This window comes from Aphidius gifuensis, linkage group LG4, assembly GCF_014905175.1.
Source record: "Aphidius gifuensis isolate YNYX2018 linkage group LG4, ASM1490517v1, whole genome shotgun sequence".
Lineage (NCBI taxonomy): Eukaryota > Metazoa > Arthropoda > Insecta > Hymenoptera > Braconidae > Aphidius > Aphidius gifuensis.
The window spans coordinates 11,371,090-11,392,882 of NC_057791.1; the positions used below are offsets into that span (position 1 = coordinate 11,371,090).

At 32.1% G+C, this 21,793-nt stretch overlaps 1 protein-coding gene across 2 annotated transcripts in view; it reads right to left on the reverse strand.

The window, feature by feature from the left end:
• Window positions 1–290: 290 nt before the first annotated feature.
• The window catches only part of LOC122855053 (sarcosine dehydrogenase, mitochondrial), a 100,829-nt gene continuing 79,326 nt past the window's right edge, over window positions 291–21,793 (reverse strand). The window contains exons 7-12 of one of the 2 annotated variants that reach the window (XM_044156177.1): window positions 20,988–21,274; window positions 4,192–4,657; window positions 883–4,118; window positions 708–787; window positions 532–601; window positions 291–444 (exon numbers count right to left, since the gene is read on the reverse strand). In XM_044156177.1, coding sequence (XP_044012112.1) covers window positions 3,301–4,118; window positions 4,192–4,657; window positions 20,988–21,274 — 1,571 coding nt within the window. In that variant the 3' untranslated portion in view covers window positions 291–444; window positions 532–601; window positions 708–787; window positions 883–3,300. Of the gene's footprint in view, window positions 445–531; window positions 602–707; window positions 4,119–4,191; window positions 4,658–20,987; window positions 21,275–21,793 lie in introns of both variants that reach the window. The other variant, XM_044156175.1, reaches the window with a different exon arrangement.

Genomic DNA, 21,793 nt, shown 5'->3' on the forward strand with positions numbered 1-21,793 from the left:
TTTGGTAGCAATTACTTTGACGAATCATAATCAGCTGTATCAAGGTCACTCAAGTCATCGTGAAGTATGTCTAATTTTTCAACATTAGAATTACTTCCATCACTGCTACTGGAATCATCATTGATGTCACAACGATTTTTACGAGTGTTAAACATTCTTTTTTCTTGTGTTCTCATCAGTTTCATGTTGTGTGCAATATATGTTATTTTACCAGCTCTATCAACTCTCAAACGATTTCGTTTGAGAGAGTGTATCCAAGAATATGTGCTAAAAGTTCTTTCTGTAGGAGCTGTGGTACTGTTCAGAGTGAATATTGCACTTGCTACTTTGCTTAGTGTACACATCTTGGACAATGACATCCACCATTCAAATGGTGCCCAGATTTTACTTCTCTTTATCACTCAATCTCAGCAATCTTAAAAAGTTATAAACTCAACGTATAAACTAAAAAAAAAATATATATATTCAATTAAGACGTTGAAATCATGCATTTAATTATTATTATAAATTAAAATGCACAGCCAAACTAACCTTACTAATAACAACTGACATCAAATGCACAACAGCTTTTTTTTTCACAACCTTATTTCAATTTTTGTACCTATAATATAAAATAAAAAATTATTGTTTAATTTGACAATCAAATATTGTAGGCAGAGATAAACTTTTCTAAAAAAAATAATTAAAAAATGCTAAATTAGACTAACCATGCCAACTGACAAACACAACAATTTTGGATTTTATTCCAGCACCAGCACAATTTTTTAGGACTTTTCTGAAATCTGATCTAAAATAGACAAAAAATATTATTTTTCCAATTTTCTAAACCCTTAACAATAAATGTAGCAACAATATTTATGTTTTTAATGTACTTTTTCATACCTTTTGCAATGTAAATATGTAATTTTTACTTCCATGCTTCTGTCTCTCTCACCAGCGTCTGTTTTTTTTTTTTTTTTTTTGTTTGTTTACACAAAAATAAAAGATGGCCGACCGACGCCAGCGCTGTATCGCGGTATTGATACCGGTATTGATACCGGTATCAATACCGTATTTTTCAACTATAGAGGTGCATTTCGGTATCGTAAAAACTGATACGGTATTTTGCATAAAAATACGGAAAATACCGGGTATCGGTATCATTTCAGGGCCGCGGTATCATACCGTATCAATACGGTATTAAATACCATACCATACCAAATACCATACCGGCTTGCATCTCTACTTGGTTCACGATAGTTCCCTCAGGTTTGGTTACGTATTTCATAGTCCGATCAGGTGGACCGCGCCCCTCTACCATTTCTAAGACTGAGTTAGGTTCTCGTATTTTGTTCTTGTTACTCCTACGGCTGTTGGCTTCCGAGATAACCAACATGGCTCCCCCCGGTGATTTTGAGGAGGATGGTGAGAAATCCTCGTTGTTAACCTTGGCCGATAGTTCTGGCCGTGCAGGTCAGAAAATCGGTTACAATATATATATATATATTGACACCAAAAAAGAGAAAAATTGTGCAATTATCGGAAATCTTGTGTGATTACAAGGAATCTGTAATCCGGTGTTCGCTAAATTTTGAAGTGACTTCGGCCTCGACTGAAATTTTTTCAGTCCTAAAACCATAAACACTTGACTATTTTAATAACTTTCAGAATGATCTATTCATTCAGGGAACAGCGTGACAAAATTCAATTACAGTATGTAACTGTAATTTTATTTATTTTTTGATACGTTTATAAAAATTATAACCCGAGGGGCTATTCATATGTGTTGTAGTGGCGTCAGTCTGTGGTGTCAGTCGAGTGAAGTAGGGTGTACTATAGGTCGTAGGGTAAGAGTTGTTTTTTTACTACTACACTTTTTGTAGTAGTTTTGTGTACTAAACTAAAATTATAGTAGAAGTGCAGATATGGAGTAGTACTGCTGTACTAGTGGAGTCTAGCCATCATATAATTCGAATATTTAAAATAAAATGGCGTTTGGTGTCGAATTTGTCATTATCTTTATGATTGAAAATCAACAACTGTTATAGTTTTATCCCACTCGAATGTATAAATAATTTATTATAGTTTTAAGAGAGTACCTCCGCACGAATCAAGAAAACAAAAAGTCTATATTGTAGCCCAAAATTTTTGCCTTATACTGTACCAATCCCAGCCAATCTCGGCTAAGTTTAGTTGAATATATACTTCCGGGTGTGTGAATATTCGATGCTTGTTGTTGTTGACAGCTGTTGAATTTAGTTCTAGAAAAAGGTTGAAAAATTTATTATAGATTCGTTGAAATATATAATGCGTTTAGTTATCCTAAGAAAGATTAATTTAAAAAAATTGCAATTTATTTGCATAAAAAAGTTTATTTTCATCAGGATGTATGTATGCATGTACGTGACATATATAATAAGTGTACAGCTGTTTGCGACACATCATTGCTACTCGACTTCACTGTTCATGTAAAATATTAATGTATTTCGTAAACTTTATTTGACAATATTTCTGAATCAGGATGGGACAAAAATCTCAATTTTCTTTTAAATTATCTAAACAATATCAATTTTAACAGATCAATTTTGGATCAAACTGGCAACTGGTTTCCTTGGTCTCAAACAAGCCTAGTAACACAGCTTCGTATCAAGCTGGTGCCCATTGTTTCAACAAACCTGACACGAGACTTGACTTGTGCATATATTTAATTAAAATAAAAAAATATTGTAATTAGATGTATAAATTTCAGGGTTCATCCAGGCTTGGCACAAGCCCGTCAGCGATGTTTGACACAAGCCTCAGACTCTGAAAATCAGGCTTCTTCCAGGCTTGTCCCCGTCATCACTTTCTATTTGGGATACATGCAATGTTAAACCTCTTGAAAAGTTTACCTGTTAAGAATCAATTATCTCGAAAACTGGATAGGACATAATTACGAAATTAGGATCATTTGATGCAGGGGAATTTCAAGATTCATCTATCAAAATATTAGAGAATCGGTAAGAAAACTCATTGACGAAGGTACTCTCTTGAGCATTCTCAAAGTATAATATTTCGTAACATCGATGAAACATTAAAAATCATAAATCTACTTTGAATAATAATTCTATTTCGCCCAAAAAATTGATATTGATGAGTTGTAGTAAGTGATTCAAAGAAAAGTGAAGTAGACGTGTAGTAGGTGTAGTAGCTTTAGTAGTGTAGTAGTGCAGTAGACGTTTTTTTAAAGTGTAGTTGCTAACATAGTGTAGTAGTGATGTTACTAAAAACCGGTCATAAATAGACCGTCGTTATAGTCATGAAAAATTGCATTCAAATGACTTAACTGTAATTGCCGTGAATCCGTTTATTTTCCGGATCAAACGTACTAGTTAAATAAGCTTTTGCTGGATATTTAACTCCCATAACTTCAACACTATAGTCGCCAGTTTCAATAAAATGTCTTGTCACATTATCACCATTAGGGTTAACAATGTAAGCACGACCAATACTGTTCCCATAAAAGTACGAGTACTCAGCCCGTCTCAAGTATCCAACCACAGAATTATTTCTGTACAGTGTTTCTAAGCCCCAAAGTGGTAATTTGTCATTCTTAACATGGACATGAATCAATTTTCTTTTTACTCCAATTGTCTTGAGTTTGTCAACTGCTTCTTTCCCCTGGTAAAGATCGTGTTGGCGACAAACGAAACCAAGTCCTGCTTCGACTGGATTATCATCGGGTCGAAGATCTGATCCCCACAGATGATAGCCTTTTTCACAACTCAAGCTGTACATTGCCCGGAAACCAGCAAGCTGGAGCTCGTAATCTTTACCTATTTCAAACAACAAGTTTATGATAATTCCGCAAGATTCGCGAGGTATGTGAAGTTCGTAGCCAAGTTCACCGACGAAACTTATTCGAAAAATACGAACAATCTGTCCCTTGATTGATAATACTTTAGACATCAAAAATTGAAATTGGTTGCCAGATAGATCAGTTTCTGTTAACCTTTCGAGAATAGAGCGACTGTGTGGTCCCTGAAGGGACAAAATTCCCATGTTTTCAGTAGCATCGTGGAGTGTCACCTCGAAACCTTGTCTACTGATTGTTCTGTTTAAATGAGAGTACGTGTGATATGACGATAAACCACCAGCGACTGCAATTATTTTTGAGTTTTAATTATTGTATGTACAGAAATGTGACTAGGACCACAAATGATAGATGAATACCTATGTAAAACGCCTTCCCCTGGAATATTGGATCAACTGCTCCACCAGAGCCAGTGTCAATTAATGTCACTGTACAATCACTTTCAACGCCACCTTTTTCATTCAATGTGCACGTATAAACTGTCCTGTTGAGCTCACGATTGACATTTGCCGTGAATAAATAATTAGCAGCATCGCATGATTGCGGGCCACACAGATAATATTTACCAAAATATGACAAGTTAAACAGTACTGCTTTGTTACGACATGCATGAACTTCTTCCCCGATTGTGTGATGATGATCCGGAAAATTAAAAGTGTGTTCTTTTTTCAAAGTTCGCGCGTAATTATCTTTGCTATTCGTCAAAGAACCGTAGTTTCCATAGTAATCATATGGTTCAATAATGGTGATTTTGCCAGGTTGATACCAACCAGGTCGCTCCCATCCTTGAGCCTCTTGCATAACCGCACCGTACTTTAACAGTATCTGCAAATTATTTTTATTTATTAAAAATTTATTATTCAATATTTATCGTAGAATGTAGGGTAAAAAATAGAGAAATAATAAACACACGTCATGTCCAAAAACGAAATACTTTAATACAACCACCGAGCATATAATGTTGGAACTAGTTTATTTTTTTTACATAAATTTTATTATTATTATTATTATTATTATTATTTCGCGAGAAGTGCGGCATACGGCACACAGGCATGAATCCAAGCATTGTTTCAGTGTACGATGTAAACTTTGCTTGTAGTATGGACACACATACTACTAAAAAAATTTTGTGAGCCATCTAGACTCACGGGTTTATTATGTGTAAACATCTACGGCGTGTTGTTGTAATTGAACAAAATAATAATAAGTACACATTTAAACAAATTTTTTTCATTAATTTATGAAAATATTGTTTGTTTTTATTTTATTTTTTTCTATTTTCATACAATTATTGTTGTTCAGTAATTTTCAATAATTAATAATTTTAAAATTTTTATATATCGATTTTTCTCGAGTGGAAATTGAATCCGGCTTGGCCGGATCCTGATCTGAATCGAATCCAGTATGGCTAAGGTAATCCGGATTCGGGTTTCCTGGCCCTTTTCGGATCCGTTATGGCTGAGGCTAACCAGATCCAGCTTTCCTTACTCTTTCTTGATCCGAATCAGATCCGGATTGCCGGACTTTATTTTTTTTTTCTAAGTTATCTCCGGGTTCAGTCAGGTTTGGCTAAGGCTAACCGGATCCGGTTTTCTTTACTCTATTCTGATCCAAATCAGATCCGGAATACCGGACTTTAATTGAAGTTTGTTTTTTTTTTTAAAGTTAACCATATTGTTTGTTTGGCTATAATTGAGACTGAGTAAAAAATATCACTAAGGGAAAATTGAGCTAATGAAAAGATGTAGCTGAGGTAAAAATTAAGCTGGTAAAATTATGTAGATATTGTGTGTTTAGCTATAATTAAAACTAAGTAAAAGATTAAGCGGCTAAGTAAAAAATGCAGCTAAGTAAAAAATCTAGCTCAGGAAAAAATTTAGCTAAGGAAAAGATGTAGCTGCACTGAGAAAATTTTTTGATGAAAAAAAGAAGAATATTTCTTGACAGTAGGAATAAACTTCTTGGCAAAATACTTTTTGAAAAAAGAAATAAAATATTTAATAAAAATAATAATTGTGTTGTTAAAAGAAACAAAAAATCTTGAATTAAACAAAATTTGTTTATATCCATCAGACAACGTTTTGTAACAAACGATAGATGGTATGTGTCAAGAAAAAAACTTCTAAACGTCAACCATTGTTACTCCTTGACACTAACACTATGATGATTGTTATAATAGATAAGCTTCTTGTTTGAAACGTTAGAGGGACAGCAACAAGAAATAAACTGCTAAATTTTTGCTACTAGCTGTTTGATACAAACAGTATGAGGATTTTTATTACAGACTAACTTTTTGTTTCAAACGATTGATGACTTTTGGCAAGAAATAAACTCCTAAAAATATGCCTCAATATGGCTTTGAAATAAAGAAATGGATTCTTCTTATATAAGGTATATCGTTTGAAACAAATCAACTTTAGTTTAATTCAAATAATTAAAAGTTTAATAATTTCTTAAATTAATTTTTAAAAAAAATATTTAAAAATAAATTTATTTTTATTTATTATTTATTATTCATTTTTTTTCATGTTTTTTTTTCTTTATTTGTTGATGAACGTTAATTCTTTCACTTTGGCCGTCGAAGTTCAGCTTCGAACTCACGATCCCCGAGTAAGAAGCGGATACCTTGACCGCTGCGCCACGACGATGCTCAAGTAAAGACAACGTTTTTTTCATCTATTTAAAAAGCTTATTAGACACAGATATATATTTTTTTTTTTTCATGCTACATTTCATATTTAAATACGGAAAAAAAATACTTTTATTGTTTTTTTCAGAATTAATTTACAATTTTATTAAACTTTTCATTATTTGAATTTATCCTAAGTTGATTTGTTTTGACAAACTACGTAAAAAGTCTAGCGGCTAAGTAAAAAATCTAGTGGCTCAGTTAAACATCTAGCGGTTTAAAAAAAAAAAAAAAAATTGAATATATCGAAATTTTTATTTTGACGTTCTTTTTTACTCGAAGAGTTTTATTATTAGCCATTATTATATTTGGAAAAAAAATATATATATTGAAGTTTATAAATTACTAGCTGATTAACCCGGCTTTGCTCGGGATTATTTTTACAATTTCAGAGATGTTATCATTTGTTTGAAAATATTGAAGACTTGCTAGCTCCAAATGAAATTCCTATTCCAAACTTGAGGTTGAAAGTTAAATAAATTTCCCATTATTCAATTTTCGAGTTTTTCGAGTAACGAATAAAAGTCAAAATTTTTTTCGATGGATTTATTTTAAATTTTCATGCTAGTTTTTTTTTTTTAGATAATGGATATCAAAATTGACAACTTCAACACATAAGGGCAGGGGCATAGGGCATAGGGGCAAAATACATATTCACCCTTGTCGTTAAAAAAATTTTTACTATTACTCTTTTTGAACTATCAGTTTGTTTTCCTTTACAATACGGATTACATACTATTGGGCCCGAACTTTGTTTGACGATAGGATTTACTTTCAACCTTAATTATTTAAATGAAATTTTCTTTATTTATTTTTTGAATGGATTAATAAGGTGTAACAACTTGTGATTTATTATTTAATCAAGTTATTTATTAATTATCAAGTATACATGTCGTGTTTAGATCATGGTCCTTAATTGTCTAGTCTCTAATAATAATAATAATAATTATATCTACTTATGCCCCCATACACATACATATTACAGTGCCACCTTATGTCGGTAATATACGTATCTGTATTAACAACTGCCACATCCCCCCCTTTTTTCTTTTTTTTTTTTTTTTTTTTTTTTTTTATATAACAATACATTACTTTTATTTATCAAGAATAAAATCGTTGAATCTTGAAGGAGGCTTGAGATCACGCCGTGGTCTCAAACTTGGTCCCTTTGGATCGTTGACATCTGTGGGCTTCGGAATTTGCTTATCATTTCCTTGATCTGGTTCAACTGTCGGCTGATTGGCTGACTGACTGGAAATTTCTGGCAAACCCTCAGACGTTTGGCCAGTCTCTGCTTGTCGTTGGTGAGTGACAATTAATTCAGGATCAATAAAGTAATCAACAGAACCATATTTTGGCTTAACCAAATGACTCCTATTCCTTCGATATTCACCACCATCTGGTGTAGTAACAATGAATGACCGTGGACTATCATGTTTGGCAATTACTTTGGCAGGTTCAACTGATTTACCTTGTTTTAATAATATTTTATCACCGACATTTAATTGTGGTAGTTCACGAGCAGTTTTATCATAATAAATTTTCTGAGTAGTTTGTTTCTTTAATAATTCTTGTTTGACATTTGTTGGTACTTTTGGAGTGAGCTTGCTTGTTAGTACTGGTATTTTTGTACGAAAACGTCGACCGGCACATAGTTGTGCAGGACTAACACTCATGCCTTTTACTGGAGTATTTCTGTAGTCCAACAACATAGTGAATATATCTGCATGACCTGTTGAAGCTCTACGAAGAATATTTTTACTTATTTGTACTGCTCGTTCTGCAAGACCGTTTGATTTTGGATATCTTGGACTTGATGTTGTTAGCTTAATGTCCCATTCTTTACCAAACTTCTTAAATTCCATGCTGTTGTATGGCATATTGTCAGATACCAATTCCTCTGGAACACCCAATCTTGAAAATGTTTCCTTTAACTTATATATAACTTCATTGGCAGTCTTAAATTTCATTGGTAGCAGTTCCAACCATTTGGAGTAATAATCAATTACAACTAAATAAGTTCGACCAGCAAACTCAAGAATATCTGTACCAACTTTTGCCCATGGTCTTAATGGAATCTCATGTGCTATCATTGGTTCTTTTGTACGAAAATGACGAAATTGTTGACAGACAGAACATGATGATACCATAACCTCGATCTCGTTGGTCATTCCAGGCCAAAACAATACACTTCTTGCATTCTTTTTGCACTTTTCTTCACCCAGATGACCTTCATGCACAATCTTCAGCATTTCTTGTCTTAACGTTGCTGGAACTACCAGTTTATCTTCAACGAATACCAGTCCATCATCAACAGAAATATCCTGACGATAATTCCAATATGATCTTACACCATGATTTACATTTTGAATATACTCTGGCCAACCATTATGCTGATACTGGATTATTCTTTGAAGCACTTCATCTTCTAACGTTGCTGCTTGCATAGCTTTTTTCTTTTGATCACTTACAGCTAAATGTCTACTTACTGAATGTATGACAGCATTCAGCTCAGTATCTTCTTGCACAGGATCCCTTAAAAATGCTCTTGACAAAGTGTCAGCCAAAAACATTTCTTTACCAGGCACATATTGCACAATTGGTCTGTACTTCATGATTTTCAGTAGCATTAATTGCATTCTTCCCGACACCTTGTTTATATCTTTTTTCACAATCGTCACCAAGGGCTTGTGGTCAGTGTGTATCGTTATTTGTCTTCCATACACGTATTGATGAAATCGTTCCAACCCAAACACAATTGCTAACAGTTCTTTTTCGATGGGAGCGTATCGTTGTTCTGTTTCAGTGAGAGACCTCGATGCATAAGCAATAGGATGTGACTCTTGTATCAGTGCTGCTCCAAGACCATTCTTCGATGCATCAGTCTGTATAACAATTGGTTTGTTGCAATCATAATAAGCCAATACAGGTGCTGTTGTCAATTTATCTTTTAACTTTTTTACTGCTTCTTTTTGTTCACTCTCCCACATCCACTCGTTCTCTTCTTTTAATAACAGTCTAAGTGGTGCATTCAAGATAGACATATTAGGAATGTATCTAGACAGATAATTTACCATTCCTAAAAATCTTCTTAGTTCATCTTTATTTGTTGGTTCATCCATATTGACAATTGACTTTACTTTACTCATATCAATTTTTAAACCATCTTTAGACACAATATGACCAACATACGGTACTTCTGTTAATCTCAACCTCATTTTGTTTTTGTTAAACTTGACATTATTTTGTTTTGCACGCTCAAACACTTTCTTTATTGTTTTATCGTGTTCTTCAACTGTTTTGGCAGCAATTATTAAATCATCTACCACCACAAACACTCCTTCGATATCTCCAAAAGTTTGTAATACTCTCTTTTGGAATACTTCTGGCGCTGAACAAATACCAAATGGTAGTTTTAAAAACCTGTACCTACCAAATGGAGTATTGAAAGTACACATATCAGCACTTTTTTCATCTAATTTTACTTGCCAGAATCCATTTCTCATATCCAAGACTGAAAATATTTTCATTCCATTCATGTGTACTGCAATGTCTTCTGTAGTTGACATTTTAAAATGTTCTCTCATTATATATTTGTTTAAATTACTTGGATCAAGACATAACCTCAGTGATCCATCTTTTTTTTCTACAATAACAAGGCTATTTACCCATTCAGTGGGCTTGTCCACTTTTGATATTATACCACTTGTTTCTAACTCATTCAATGTGTCTTTTAATTTTGGTTGTATAGCAAATGGTACTTTTCTAGGTGGGTGGACAACTGGCTTTGCATTTGGCATCAGCTTGATGCTATATTCAAATGGTAACGTACCAACACCTTGGAATACTTCTTTATACTCTCTTTCAATGAGTTGTTGAAGTCTGTCCAAACCAACAGAATCAATTCTTTTGACCAGTTCTAATTCTTGACAACCCTGTAATCCCAGTAATGGCATTGATGTTACATCAACAACAACAAAATTCAAATCTCTTTTTAATCCTGATTCCCGTTCACACATTAAATTAACTTCACCCATCGGTTGTACAGTGAACTCTCCGAATGACGTCAACGTTGTTCTTGTACTTTTTACGTTGATATTCATCTCATCCAACAACTTCTTTGTTATTATATTCACTTCAGCACCAGTGTCCAATTTAAATTTAACATTTTCACCATTTATTTTCAGGTCAACGTACCACGCTTTCTCCTTATTTCTATTGTTTTTACTGACTTCAGCAATGAAGAAATTATTTGCATCATACTCGTCTGAGCTATTCTTTTCTGTTGCCTGTTCTTGTACTTCATTCACTGAGCTCTTTTTACACACTTTGGAAAAGTGGTTATTACCCTTGCATTTGTTACAAGTTTTTCCATACGCTGGACATTTCCTCGGTAAATGTGAATATCCACAACGTTTGCACTCAAACTTATTTTCATTATTTGTACTCACTGAAGAGGATCTCTCTGTATTTTGCTTCCTCTCAGTTCTTTTCTTAACAGCATTGATATCAGCTGTTTCTTGCAAGACTTTCACCATTCTTTCACTAATTTCATTTATACGACACATTTCAACTACTTTACTCAGTGTAATTTCAGATTCTCTCAATAATCTTCTCTGTAAACCTGAATCTCTGATACAACAAATCACTCTGTCTCTTATCAAGCTGTCTTTCTGTTCACCAAAGTCACAAGTAACAGCTGCTGTTCTCAGTTTTGTTACAAATGAGTCAAAATTTTCTCCTTCTTGTTGGGTTATCTGGAAAAAATTGAATCTTTCTACAGTTTGATTGACTTTAGGTAAACAATAATTTTCAAACTTTTGTAGGACATCTTTCAACACATCATCTTTTTCACCAGTGTCATATACAAACGTATTATAAATTTCCATTGCATCATCTCCAAGCAGGTTAATTAAAATGGCGACTCGTCGTTTATCTGTTATTGTCGTGGCATTCAACCCAGCTGCTTCGAGATAATTTTCAAACTTCTTTTTCCAATTTTTCCAAGTTATATGAAGGTCATTCGAACCCTTCAGATCCAACGGTGGAGGTGGTCTTAGTGACCCATCAAATCCAACATTTGCCATTGTTGTTTCACCTTCACCTGTTTGCTGTGAATTCGTCTCGTTACTCGTTTCATTCATTTACCAACTTAACCTTGTTTTCCTTGTCTCAGAACGACTTGAGTTTACTTCTGACACCATGTAACAACTTGTGATTTATTATTTAATCAAGTTATTTATTAATTATCAAGTATACATGTCGTGTTTAGATCATGGTCCTTAATTGTCTAGTCTCTAATAATAATAATAATAATTATATCTACTTATGCCCCCATACACATACATATTACAGTGCCACCTTATGTCGGTAATATACGTATCTGTATTAACAACTGCCACATAAGGTATGATGATAATTATTAAATAATGTTGCGTTGCCATTTTCATTATCATTGAAGACAGAATAATAGAAAATCTAAACTAAGGTTATCCAACAAAGAAATTATTAAGTACTGACGGACTAAATTTTATTATTTTGAACGTTAATATTTTCATTTTATTACACATTTTCTATTGATAACACATTCCATTTAAACCGAATATTTACCAAAATTTTTGAGCGTGTAACTTTATCTTGACCTACACTTCTATTCATCTATCGGCCTGATGATTCCTAAGCTAGTTGATTCAAAAACATTATCGCTCATTTTTTTTCAATTTTTTGATTATGTAGCATTTATGCAAATAGATAAATCATTTGGGACTATAGCGCGTTCTCTCTCTTTTTCTAACTCTGTGATTGTATGAGTGTGAAGCAGCCTAGAGTGGGTATAATCAGAGTGGTGCCAAAGGCGAAAAGGTTATTATTTATAATAATTAATAACTCGGTTGTTTATTAAGTTATGAAATCGAATAAACGCTAAAAACGATCTCCGTGCTAAGCTCTTTAATTTAAAAAAAAAATCATAATGATCGGTTGGGTAGTTGCTGAGAACATATGCCTCAAAGGTTTTCATTTTCACATTTATATATATACACTGAGAAAAAAAAACCTCAAAAATTGTTGTGAGAGCACAACAAACTAGAGGCGAAATCCTATCCTGTCGCTTTTTGTTGTGCTGCAACAAAAATTGTTCTATCGTTAAACAAAATTTGTTGTGCTACAACAAATTTTATTGTATCGTTGAACAAATTTTATTTAGCGGCACAACAATTTTTACCATCCAATAATATTTGTTGTGTTGCTCAATAATATTTGTTCGGCTGCTCAATAAATATTTTCCAGTTTCAAGGCAAATATTACCGTGTTGCACAACAATTTGATTCTCGCGTGTTATCGGTAAGACTCGGTCTTGTTCGTGTGCCTCGGTATATCTACATGGCATTGTGTGGAATTTTCTAAGTCAGTCTAAGTTGAGATCTGGAGGTTACATCGAAATTACGGATCGAGGTCCGTGAACGGATCTCACATCTCTACTCAAGGCAAGATCCGTCCACGGACCTCGATCCGTGTGAACGAGTCGACTCGTATGAATTCGAGCATAGCCCCCCAGCTTTTGTGTGACTGACGTTTTAAAAATAAATTAATTAATCTCAAGATGTCAAATTTTAATAACATTTTAATCATTGAATTATAGACTAAAATATTTGTAAGCAACTAGATAAATAACCAAACTTGATATTTAACAAATCACATCAACAATAAAGTATGAAATTATATGAAAATGACAAACATAACCTGCATCTGTCATTTTAATGCAGAGATTTTTTATTTTAATTTTTAATAATTATAAATATGAAAAAAAAATCCTTCCTTAATTGTTTTCCTTCTTCTTTTTAATTATCATAATGAAAATTTATTTCGTAATTTTGAAAAAAAAAAAATTTAATATGGTTTTAGATTTTTTGTTATGTGGAATAATAAAAATTATTGAACTAAATACGAAAATTGTTGTATGTTCAACAGTTTTTGTTTGGAGCATAACAAATTTGTATGTACCGGCAGAACAAATATTATAGAGTTTCAATTTCGCCTCTACTTTGTTGTGCGGCACGACAATTTTTGTCCTGTTTCCTCAACAATATTTGTCGTTTTTTTTTCTCCGTGTAGATTATCTAAATTTTTATCGAAACGTTTTTTTCTCCTTGACGAGCTTCATTGATTAATATTAATAAACTTTAGAATGAATCGTTATTTTAATAACTATACGATATATAACTGATAAATAGCCGTTTTTTCCATACTCCAACTCCATTTTTAACCACTTTGCGCATGTATAGGAATTTTTTCCGTATTTTTCCTGTAATCGTGAAAAAATTTTCTATAAAAACCGGATTAAAAAACATGTTATCTGGGTTATGATAATATCCTCTGAAAGTGACGATATAATACATTTGCATTTGTTTTATTAATATTTTTTTATTTTTATTTATATTAATACGTCTTCATTCTTATACGCCGTGTAACATACATTACAGCACCTCGATAGTTCAGTTCCCAAACTATATTTTAAAAACACTATCTCGCATTTAGTATGTTCAACGATCTTGAATAATTTAAAATCAATAAATATCGACAGATGAAATATCATATGTAGTTGAATCCTAATAATATCGATATTGAAACTTTGAATATCACTGTGTTTTTTCATACGTAATACATTATACTTATTAAAAAAGGCACTTTTTAATTTAAATCAAAAATTATTTTTTAAACTAAGAAGTACCTTTTTTAATATACTATAATAACCTGAACAATTATGAATATAAATATTTATCAAAGACTAAGGAATACCCGCGCTTCGCGCGGTTTTTTCCGTAACTTTTTTTTTAACCAAAAATTATAGTCAAAAAAATACTAAAAATAATGATACAGACAATTTGTTTGATTCGTTAATACCCAGGTAAGAGTTCTCGGGCTCAAACAACTGTGCCAGGCTTGTGCGAGGGTCGTGTATCAAGCCTTGGGAGCACAGGCTTGACACAAGCTTGTGCCCATTGTTTTCCCCGGCCTCACACGAGCCTTGTTAACACAGGCTTGACACAAGACTGTCCCCGTTGTTTTTAACTGGCCTCACACAAGCCTTAATAATCCAAGCCTGTGTCAAGCCTGTGTTTTTTGTTTTCCCCGGCCTCACACAAGTCTTGTTAACACAGGCTTGACACAAGACTGTCCCCGTTGTTTTTAACCGGCATTACACAGGCCTCAATAATCCAAGCCTGTGTCAAGCTTGTGTTTTTTGTTTTCCCCGGCCTCACACGAGCCTTGTTAACACAGGCTTGACACAAGACTGTCCCCGTTGTTTTTAACCGGCCTCACACAGGCCTCAATAGTCCAAGCCGGTGTCAAGCCTGTTTTTTTTCATTTCCCCGGCCTTACACGAGCCTTGTGTCAAGCCCGTTTGACCAAGCCTCACACGGGACTTGACTTGTGCATATATTCAATTAGAAAAAAAAATGAATATAGATCTATAAATTGTAAATAGAAATTTTAAATAACAATTATTAGGTTTTGACTATCGTGCCAGGCTTTTACAAAGACTGTGAATTGACTCTTGAATAAATTCATTCATATAAAAATTTTTGACTGACTCTTTCGAGGGGCTATTCACGGCCAGATTTAGTGACACCATGACTACATAATGTAGTCAAAAAAGACAAATACTACACCTTGACTACAACAACAAAATATGATGACTACAATACTACAATGACTACACCATTTACTACAATAACTACACTGTTCACTACATTTTTTGAGTTTTTATTATTATTATTGATATTTTTATTAATATTATTAACACTATCGTATGATACACAATATTGTTTAATAATAATGATAATTATTATCATTAATATTATTATTATAATATAATGGAATTATTTATGAGGGATTATAATATAATGAAATTTAATTTATTGGAATGTATTTATTTTCTTTATCGATACATTTAATAAACTATCAATAATATTAAATAATATTTAATATTAAATTAAATTAGTATATTCATATAAATATTATTCTATATATGGGGTATTCCAAGTCAAAGCACCGAGTCATCGGCCTGACCCCTACCGATTCACTTGGAAATTTTTTTCTAGGTGTATTTTGGACCAAAAAATGACCTTATTTTTTTTCAATTTTTTTCCACCATTTTTACACCATAAAATAATTTCTTTTTTCCTGCTATCAAGTATTTCTCAAATTAGACCAGGTTTAAAATTCTGAAATTTTTCCTATATCATCTCGAGGTAAAAACAAGTCACCCATAAAAATTTGGGAATGGGCCGAGAATAATTACTAATTTTTTTATAACTGATTAAAAAAAATTTTTTTTACGAATTTTAAAAATAGGTTTAATATTTTTTGAGAAATCAAAAATAAAAATAAATGATAGCTTGATGAATTTTGTTTTTCCCTATATTTAAGGATGGAAAGATAGGAAAACTGCGATGCTTGAAATTCAATTTTTGAAGATTTTACCCTTGAAATACGGAAAGAACCAAAATTTGCCCAGATATCATTTATTTTTATTTTTGATTTCTCTACAAGAAACCATTATTAGATTATTCTAAAATTAGATTATTTATTAGAAATAATTATTTTGTATCAATATTTCATAGCCTGAACTAATTTTATATGGTTTTTTTATTTTTTCAATAAAGCAATACGTATGAGGTTATTCAAAATAGATATATAGAATTTCCTTGTATTGCGGAGCATCGCCAACTCATTAGAGTGTTGATTAACTTAGAAAACAATAAGAAATAATTATTTTGTAAGCCTCATACGTATGGCTTTACTTTTTTTTGACCCCATACGTATTGCTTCAATTTTTTTTCCAGCCTCATACGTATTGCTTCGATTTTTTTAAGCCTCATACGTATTGCTTTGGATTTTCTAAGCCTCATACATATTGCTTTGTATTTTCTAAGCCTTATACGTATTGCTTTCATTTTATGTGATTTTTTTATTAACTAATAAAGCAATACGTATGAGGCTATTTAAAATGAAAAGATAAATTTTACTTGTACTGCGGGGCATCGTCAACTCATTGGAGTGTTTATTTACTTGAAAAACAATTAAAATTAATCATTTTGTTTCAATATGTCTGAACTATGTTTATCTGGTTTTTCAATAAAATTTAAAAATGGTAGCCACGAAAAGGTTTTTTCCACTACACGGAGAGAAATCCGCAGCATTTATTACTGTGATGGTATCGTAAAAATCATAGCCGACGTTATTAAAGCGACTAATTCCCACTTATTATAATTATTATTATTATATTTCATCTAGATTTTTTACTGTAGTCTACCGGAATTTTTGGAAGTCTTGAGTTAATGGTATACTTTACACCAGAAATTACTGTAGTGTACAGCAGGTGTTCCCGCCACATGACTCGAATATTTATTGGAAGTCATGTGTGTTCCTAACCTCTTCTAAAAAAGTTTATTGTTTTTATTTTATTCATGAATCTAAATAAAAATCCGGTGAAACACATGAAAATTATAAAATGGTTCATTTTTTTAAAATTAATAAACATGTTACATTTTTATTTTGATGTTTAAACAATAAGGTTTTATTTAATTTTTTGTGTTGTTTTTTTGTTTTGTTTTGATTAAAATTACTGTAGTGTAGTAGGAAATTCTAGTCGATCCTGGTGGCCTCCCCACGCAACTTCTCAATTTCCAGTAGACTACAGTCAAATTTGTTTGATACTCTACAGCATTGTTTGCTGCGGATTTCTCTCCGTGTACAGTCAAAACTAAACGGAAATCGATAAAATCATGAAATCCACAGTTTTAACTTTTTTCTTAACCTTTAAGACCATTTCAACTATCTACAAAACTTAATCTAAAAAAAAATATATACAATATTATCCTATCACGTTAAAAAAATGTAAATATCAAGAGACTCGGTAGAGTCTCAAGTCATTTTTTTCCAGCACGAGACTCAGAGAGTAATAGTATAAATAGGTTGCATGGGTATGACGTCACGAATTTTTAATTGCTCAATAACTTACTTATTATTAAATATAAATAAAAACTAAAATTACTTTCCTTATTTATATCCAAATTTCCTTATCCAATGAGCCTAGCCTCGAATTTTTCCGATGTATAGTTAAATAGATATGATAACCCGTAAAAGTCAGGTACAAGATTTGTCTAAAAAATAAATATTTTATCAAAATTGTCACATTCTGCATTTTCCGATTCGAGAAAATAGAAAATAACAAATTAAAAAAAAAACAACAAAATAATAAATCACTTTATTTCAGCTAATTTCACAATAAACAAAAAAAATAATAACAAAATAAAAATCTTTCAGTTCGGTTAGCTGAAATAAAGTGATTTTTTTAAATAGGAATACCATTTTTCTTTTACTTTGATTAAAAAAGTATAACTAAATTATATTGTAAAATTATCGTACAATTACAATAATATTTTTCTCTTCCAAACTAACACATCAATGTCTATTTCTCTTTTTTTAAAACATAAAATTAGTCAATATTATAAATAAATTATTATTGTATAATAATTCAATATTATGTTTTGAATTTAGGAAATATTATTTTATATGAGCAATAGTAATAGGTATATTAATCTCTCTCAAATGAAAAATACTTGCGTATGCATGTATATATATGTACAATATGAACTTTACTTCGCCTAATAAATGCAAGTATAACTAATAAAATACTTGTATATTAATATATACAACGGCGCATATATATATAATAATAAATAAATTGAATATATAAATACTCGAATTTAAATTCATCTATAGTACAGAATGCCTGATGGTAACGGTTACCGACCTATTACCATGGCGCTGCAAGGCGCAATGTAGACTGACAGAAAATGGATTCCTGCCCAGATCCGTTACCGGATCTGACGTCTACACTCTATGTTTTTTCCTTTTACTCCATACCTAACCCGTGACTAAAGATGTTTACACATTAAAAACTTGGTTTTACATCAGTGGCGCCACAAAAAACTTCAGGAAACGGAAATTAAAAAAAGCGTTATTGATAAACAGGCCATCCAACGCATAAATATTATTTCGGTAATGAGACTGGGAATCAACCTTAATAATTATTCAAAGTAATGATAATTATAATAATAATATGATTCAATAAAAATCAATTTATAACATAGTAAACTTGGAAAAACAATACAATCAGATCCGATTCAGATCAGGAAAAAGTAAAAGAAACCCGGATCCGGCTTACCTTAGCCAAACCTGACTCAACACCGAGATAACTTTAAAAAAAAATAAACTCCGATTAAAGTCCGGCGTCCTGGATCCGATTTGGATCAGGAAAGAGTGAGGAAAGCTGGATCCGGTTAGCTTTAGCCATAACGGATCCGATTCGGATCAGGATCCGGCCAAGTCGGATTCAATTTCCATTCAGGATCTTCCGTGCCCTTATGTCCAAAATATATTCACTATACCGATAAGTTCAAGTAGTATATGCGTATATGTTTATATACTGACGGAGAGAAAAAAGTAATAAAAACTGTTATAAAAACAGAAAAAAAATAGTTGTGCCGCACAGCAAAGTAGAGGCTAAGTTGAAACTCAACTATATTTGTCCTGCTGGTATTATAGTTCATGCTTATCAGGTAAAGTGAAAATGACCGTACTGTCTAGCAAAATTTGTTATGCTCCAAATAAAAATTGATGAATTTTTGTATTTAGTTTAACAATTTTTATTATTCCACCTAACAAAAACTGTAGAACCATTAAAATCTTTTTCAAAATTACAGAATAATATTTTATTTTAATAATTAAAATAAATGCATTTATTAAAATTAAAAAGAAGAATTGAGGACAAAATAAATTCAAAATACAGTCGATTCTTTTTATAAGAGACCGCAGGAAAGTTAGGAAAAGAAGTTTCTTAGAAAACCTATACCGCCATTATGCCTTACTTTCCCGCCGTTCGTTCTTGAATGAAACTATCACTAGTTTTTGTTTTTCTTTACTTTTTGTAAGAGAATCCGCTGATACACGGAGATAAAAAAATAATAAAAATTGTTGTGACAGCACGACAAACATGATAGTCCGTGGGATGATGGCAAAAAAACGAGACAGAACCTAATCGGCCAAATATTCGTTCAATAGTAGTCCTTGAGACCCAGAACACGTTGCACCCACTCCCTAACGTTTTGATTGGTATCCGTCTACAGGTAAGCCAGGTAAAAAATCGATAATTTAGACACCCAGGTAGAAAGTGACGACGGACACAAGCCTGGGACAAGCCTAATTACCCGGCTCTTAAGCCTGTGTCAAGTCTGGAACACCAGCTTGGAATGTTCACGATGCAGGCGTGTGTTTCAGGCTTAACACAGTCTTGCAAAAAAAATCATAAAAAAATATAAATAAACTATTATTATTATTATTATTATTATTACTTTATTATTTTTGACACTATTTTTTTTTAGGTGATACAATTTGAATGAACGATGATAAATTGAACGAAAATAAACGGCGTAACGGGGAATCGATCCTAGGTCTCTCATGCAGAATTCCAGCACTCTATCATGTCAACCACCGGGGTATTCATGAAAGAGTCAGTAAAAATTTTTGATATGAATGAATTTATTCGAGACTTGATATACAGTCCTTGTAAAAGCCTGGCACAATAGTCAAAAACTAATAATTGTTATTTAAAATTTTTATCTACAATTTATAGATCTAATTATTATAATTTTTTTTTTTTTAATTGAATATATACACAAGTCAAGTATCGTGTCAGGCTTGGTAAAACGAGCTTGACACAAGGCTCGTGTGAGGCCGGGGACAACAAAAAAAAACAGGCTTGACCCGAGCTTGGACTATTGAAGCCTGTGTGAGGCCAATGAAAAACAACGGGGACAGTCTCGTGTCAAGCCTGTGCTCCCAAGGCTTAATACACGACCCTCGCACAAGTTGTTCAAGCCCACTCTTACCTGGGTAAGTTGTTTTCGATTATCGATACACAAATAAACAAAATCAACATCGAAGATTAAAAAATATTGATTCTGAAATTATGAATATTGTTTTTTTTTTTCTTTTATATAAATTGAAATAATCATCTTAGTAGTTTATGAACGATTATAAATATTTGAATAATAATCTTATATAAACACTTTATTGATCAACAATAAATAACGATCTCATACTTTCTCTCAATAATGCTAAGCTTCCACGGCTGAAGGGTAGAATGGACTTCCATGGCAGTGAACTGGGTTCGAATCTCGGTTAATCGAAATTTTTTTTTATGAAAAGTAATAACAAAAACTATTACAAGATGGCAGTAGTGATGATGATAATCCAAGATGGTAGCATAATGATATGATTAATTCATTCAATACCATGGATTGTCCTATCGAAAAAAATAATAATCTTCATCCACTTCTCAAATTATAAATATTAATTAGATGTAAAAATATTAAATAGATATAAAATTATTCTTACATCATGGAATTCATCTGTCTTGAATTTCCTTCCACTCAACGGCTGATCATGTGGAAAAACAATACTATAATTCTTTGCGTATGCCTCATGCGATCTTTCGTTGGCCCATACCGAATCACGGGTTTGTTCTGGTGTAAATCTCCGAACATCATAATTATACATGTGCTTTTCAGGTCGTCCATCTATAATCCATGAGGCTATTTGCTCACCACAGCCACCACCGAACATCATTCCAGCACTATTATAGCCACACGAATAGAAGAATCCATTGCATCGTGGATCTTCACCTGAAATAATTAATTAAATTGATTAAATGAGGAATTTAAGCGTGGTAATTAAAAATCGGTGAAAAATTTTTTAGAGGTGAAAAAAGAATAAAAATGGAGTTTTTTGAGAATACTGCGGAAGCTAAGGGGTTTAGGGAAAAATAAATCGGATAAAAAGTGTAAAGAAAAAAACTAAATTTAAACAATATTTTAAACGAAAATTTAAACAATATTTTAAACAAAAATTTAAACAATAATTCAAACAAAAATTTGAACAAAAATTTAAACAATATTTTAAACAAAAATTCAAACAATATTTTTAACATTCATCTAAACGAACATTGAATTTAATATTTAAAATATTGTTTAAATTTTTGTTGAAATAATTGAGGGTCCGGATACAGTAACACGCTTCGCGCTCGAAGACAAGGAAAAGCGACGTTGTTTGAGTGAAAAATTGAAATTAAAAAATAAAAAAAATAAAAAATACAGTCATCTATAAAATTGGAAAATGAATTGACGCATAGAAGGACGTCGGAG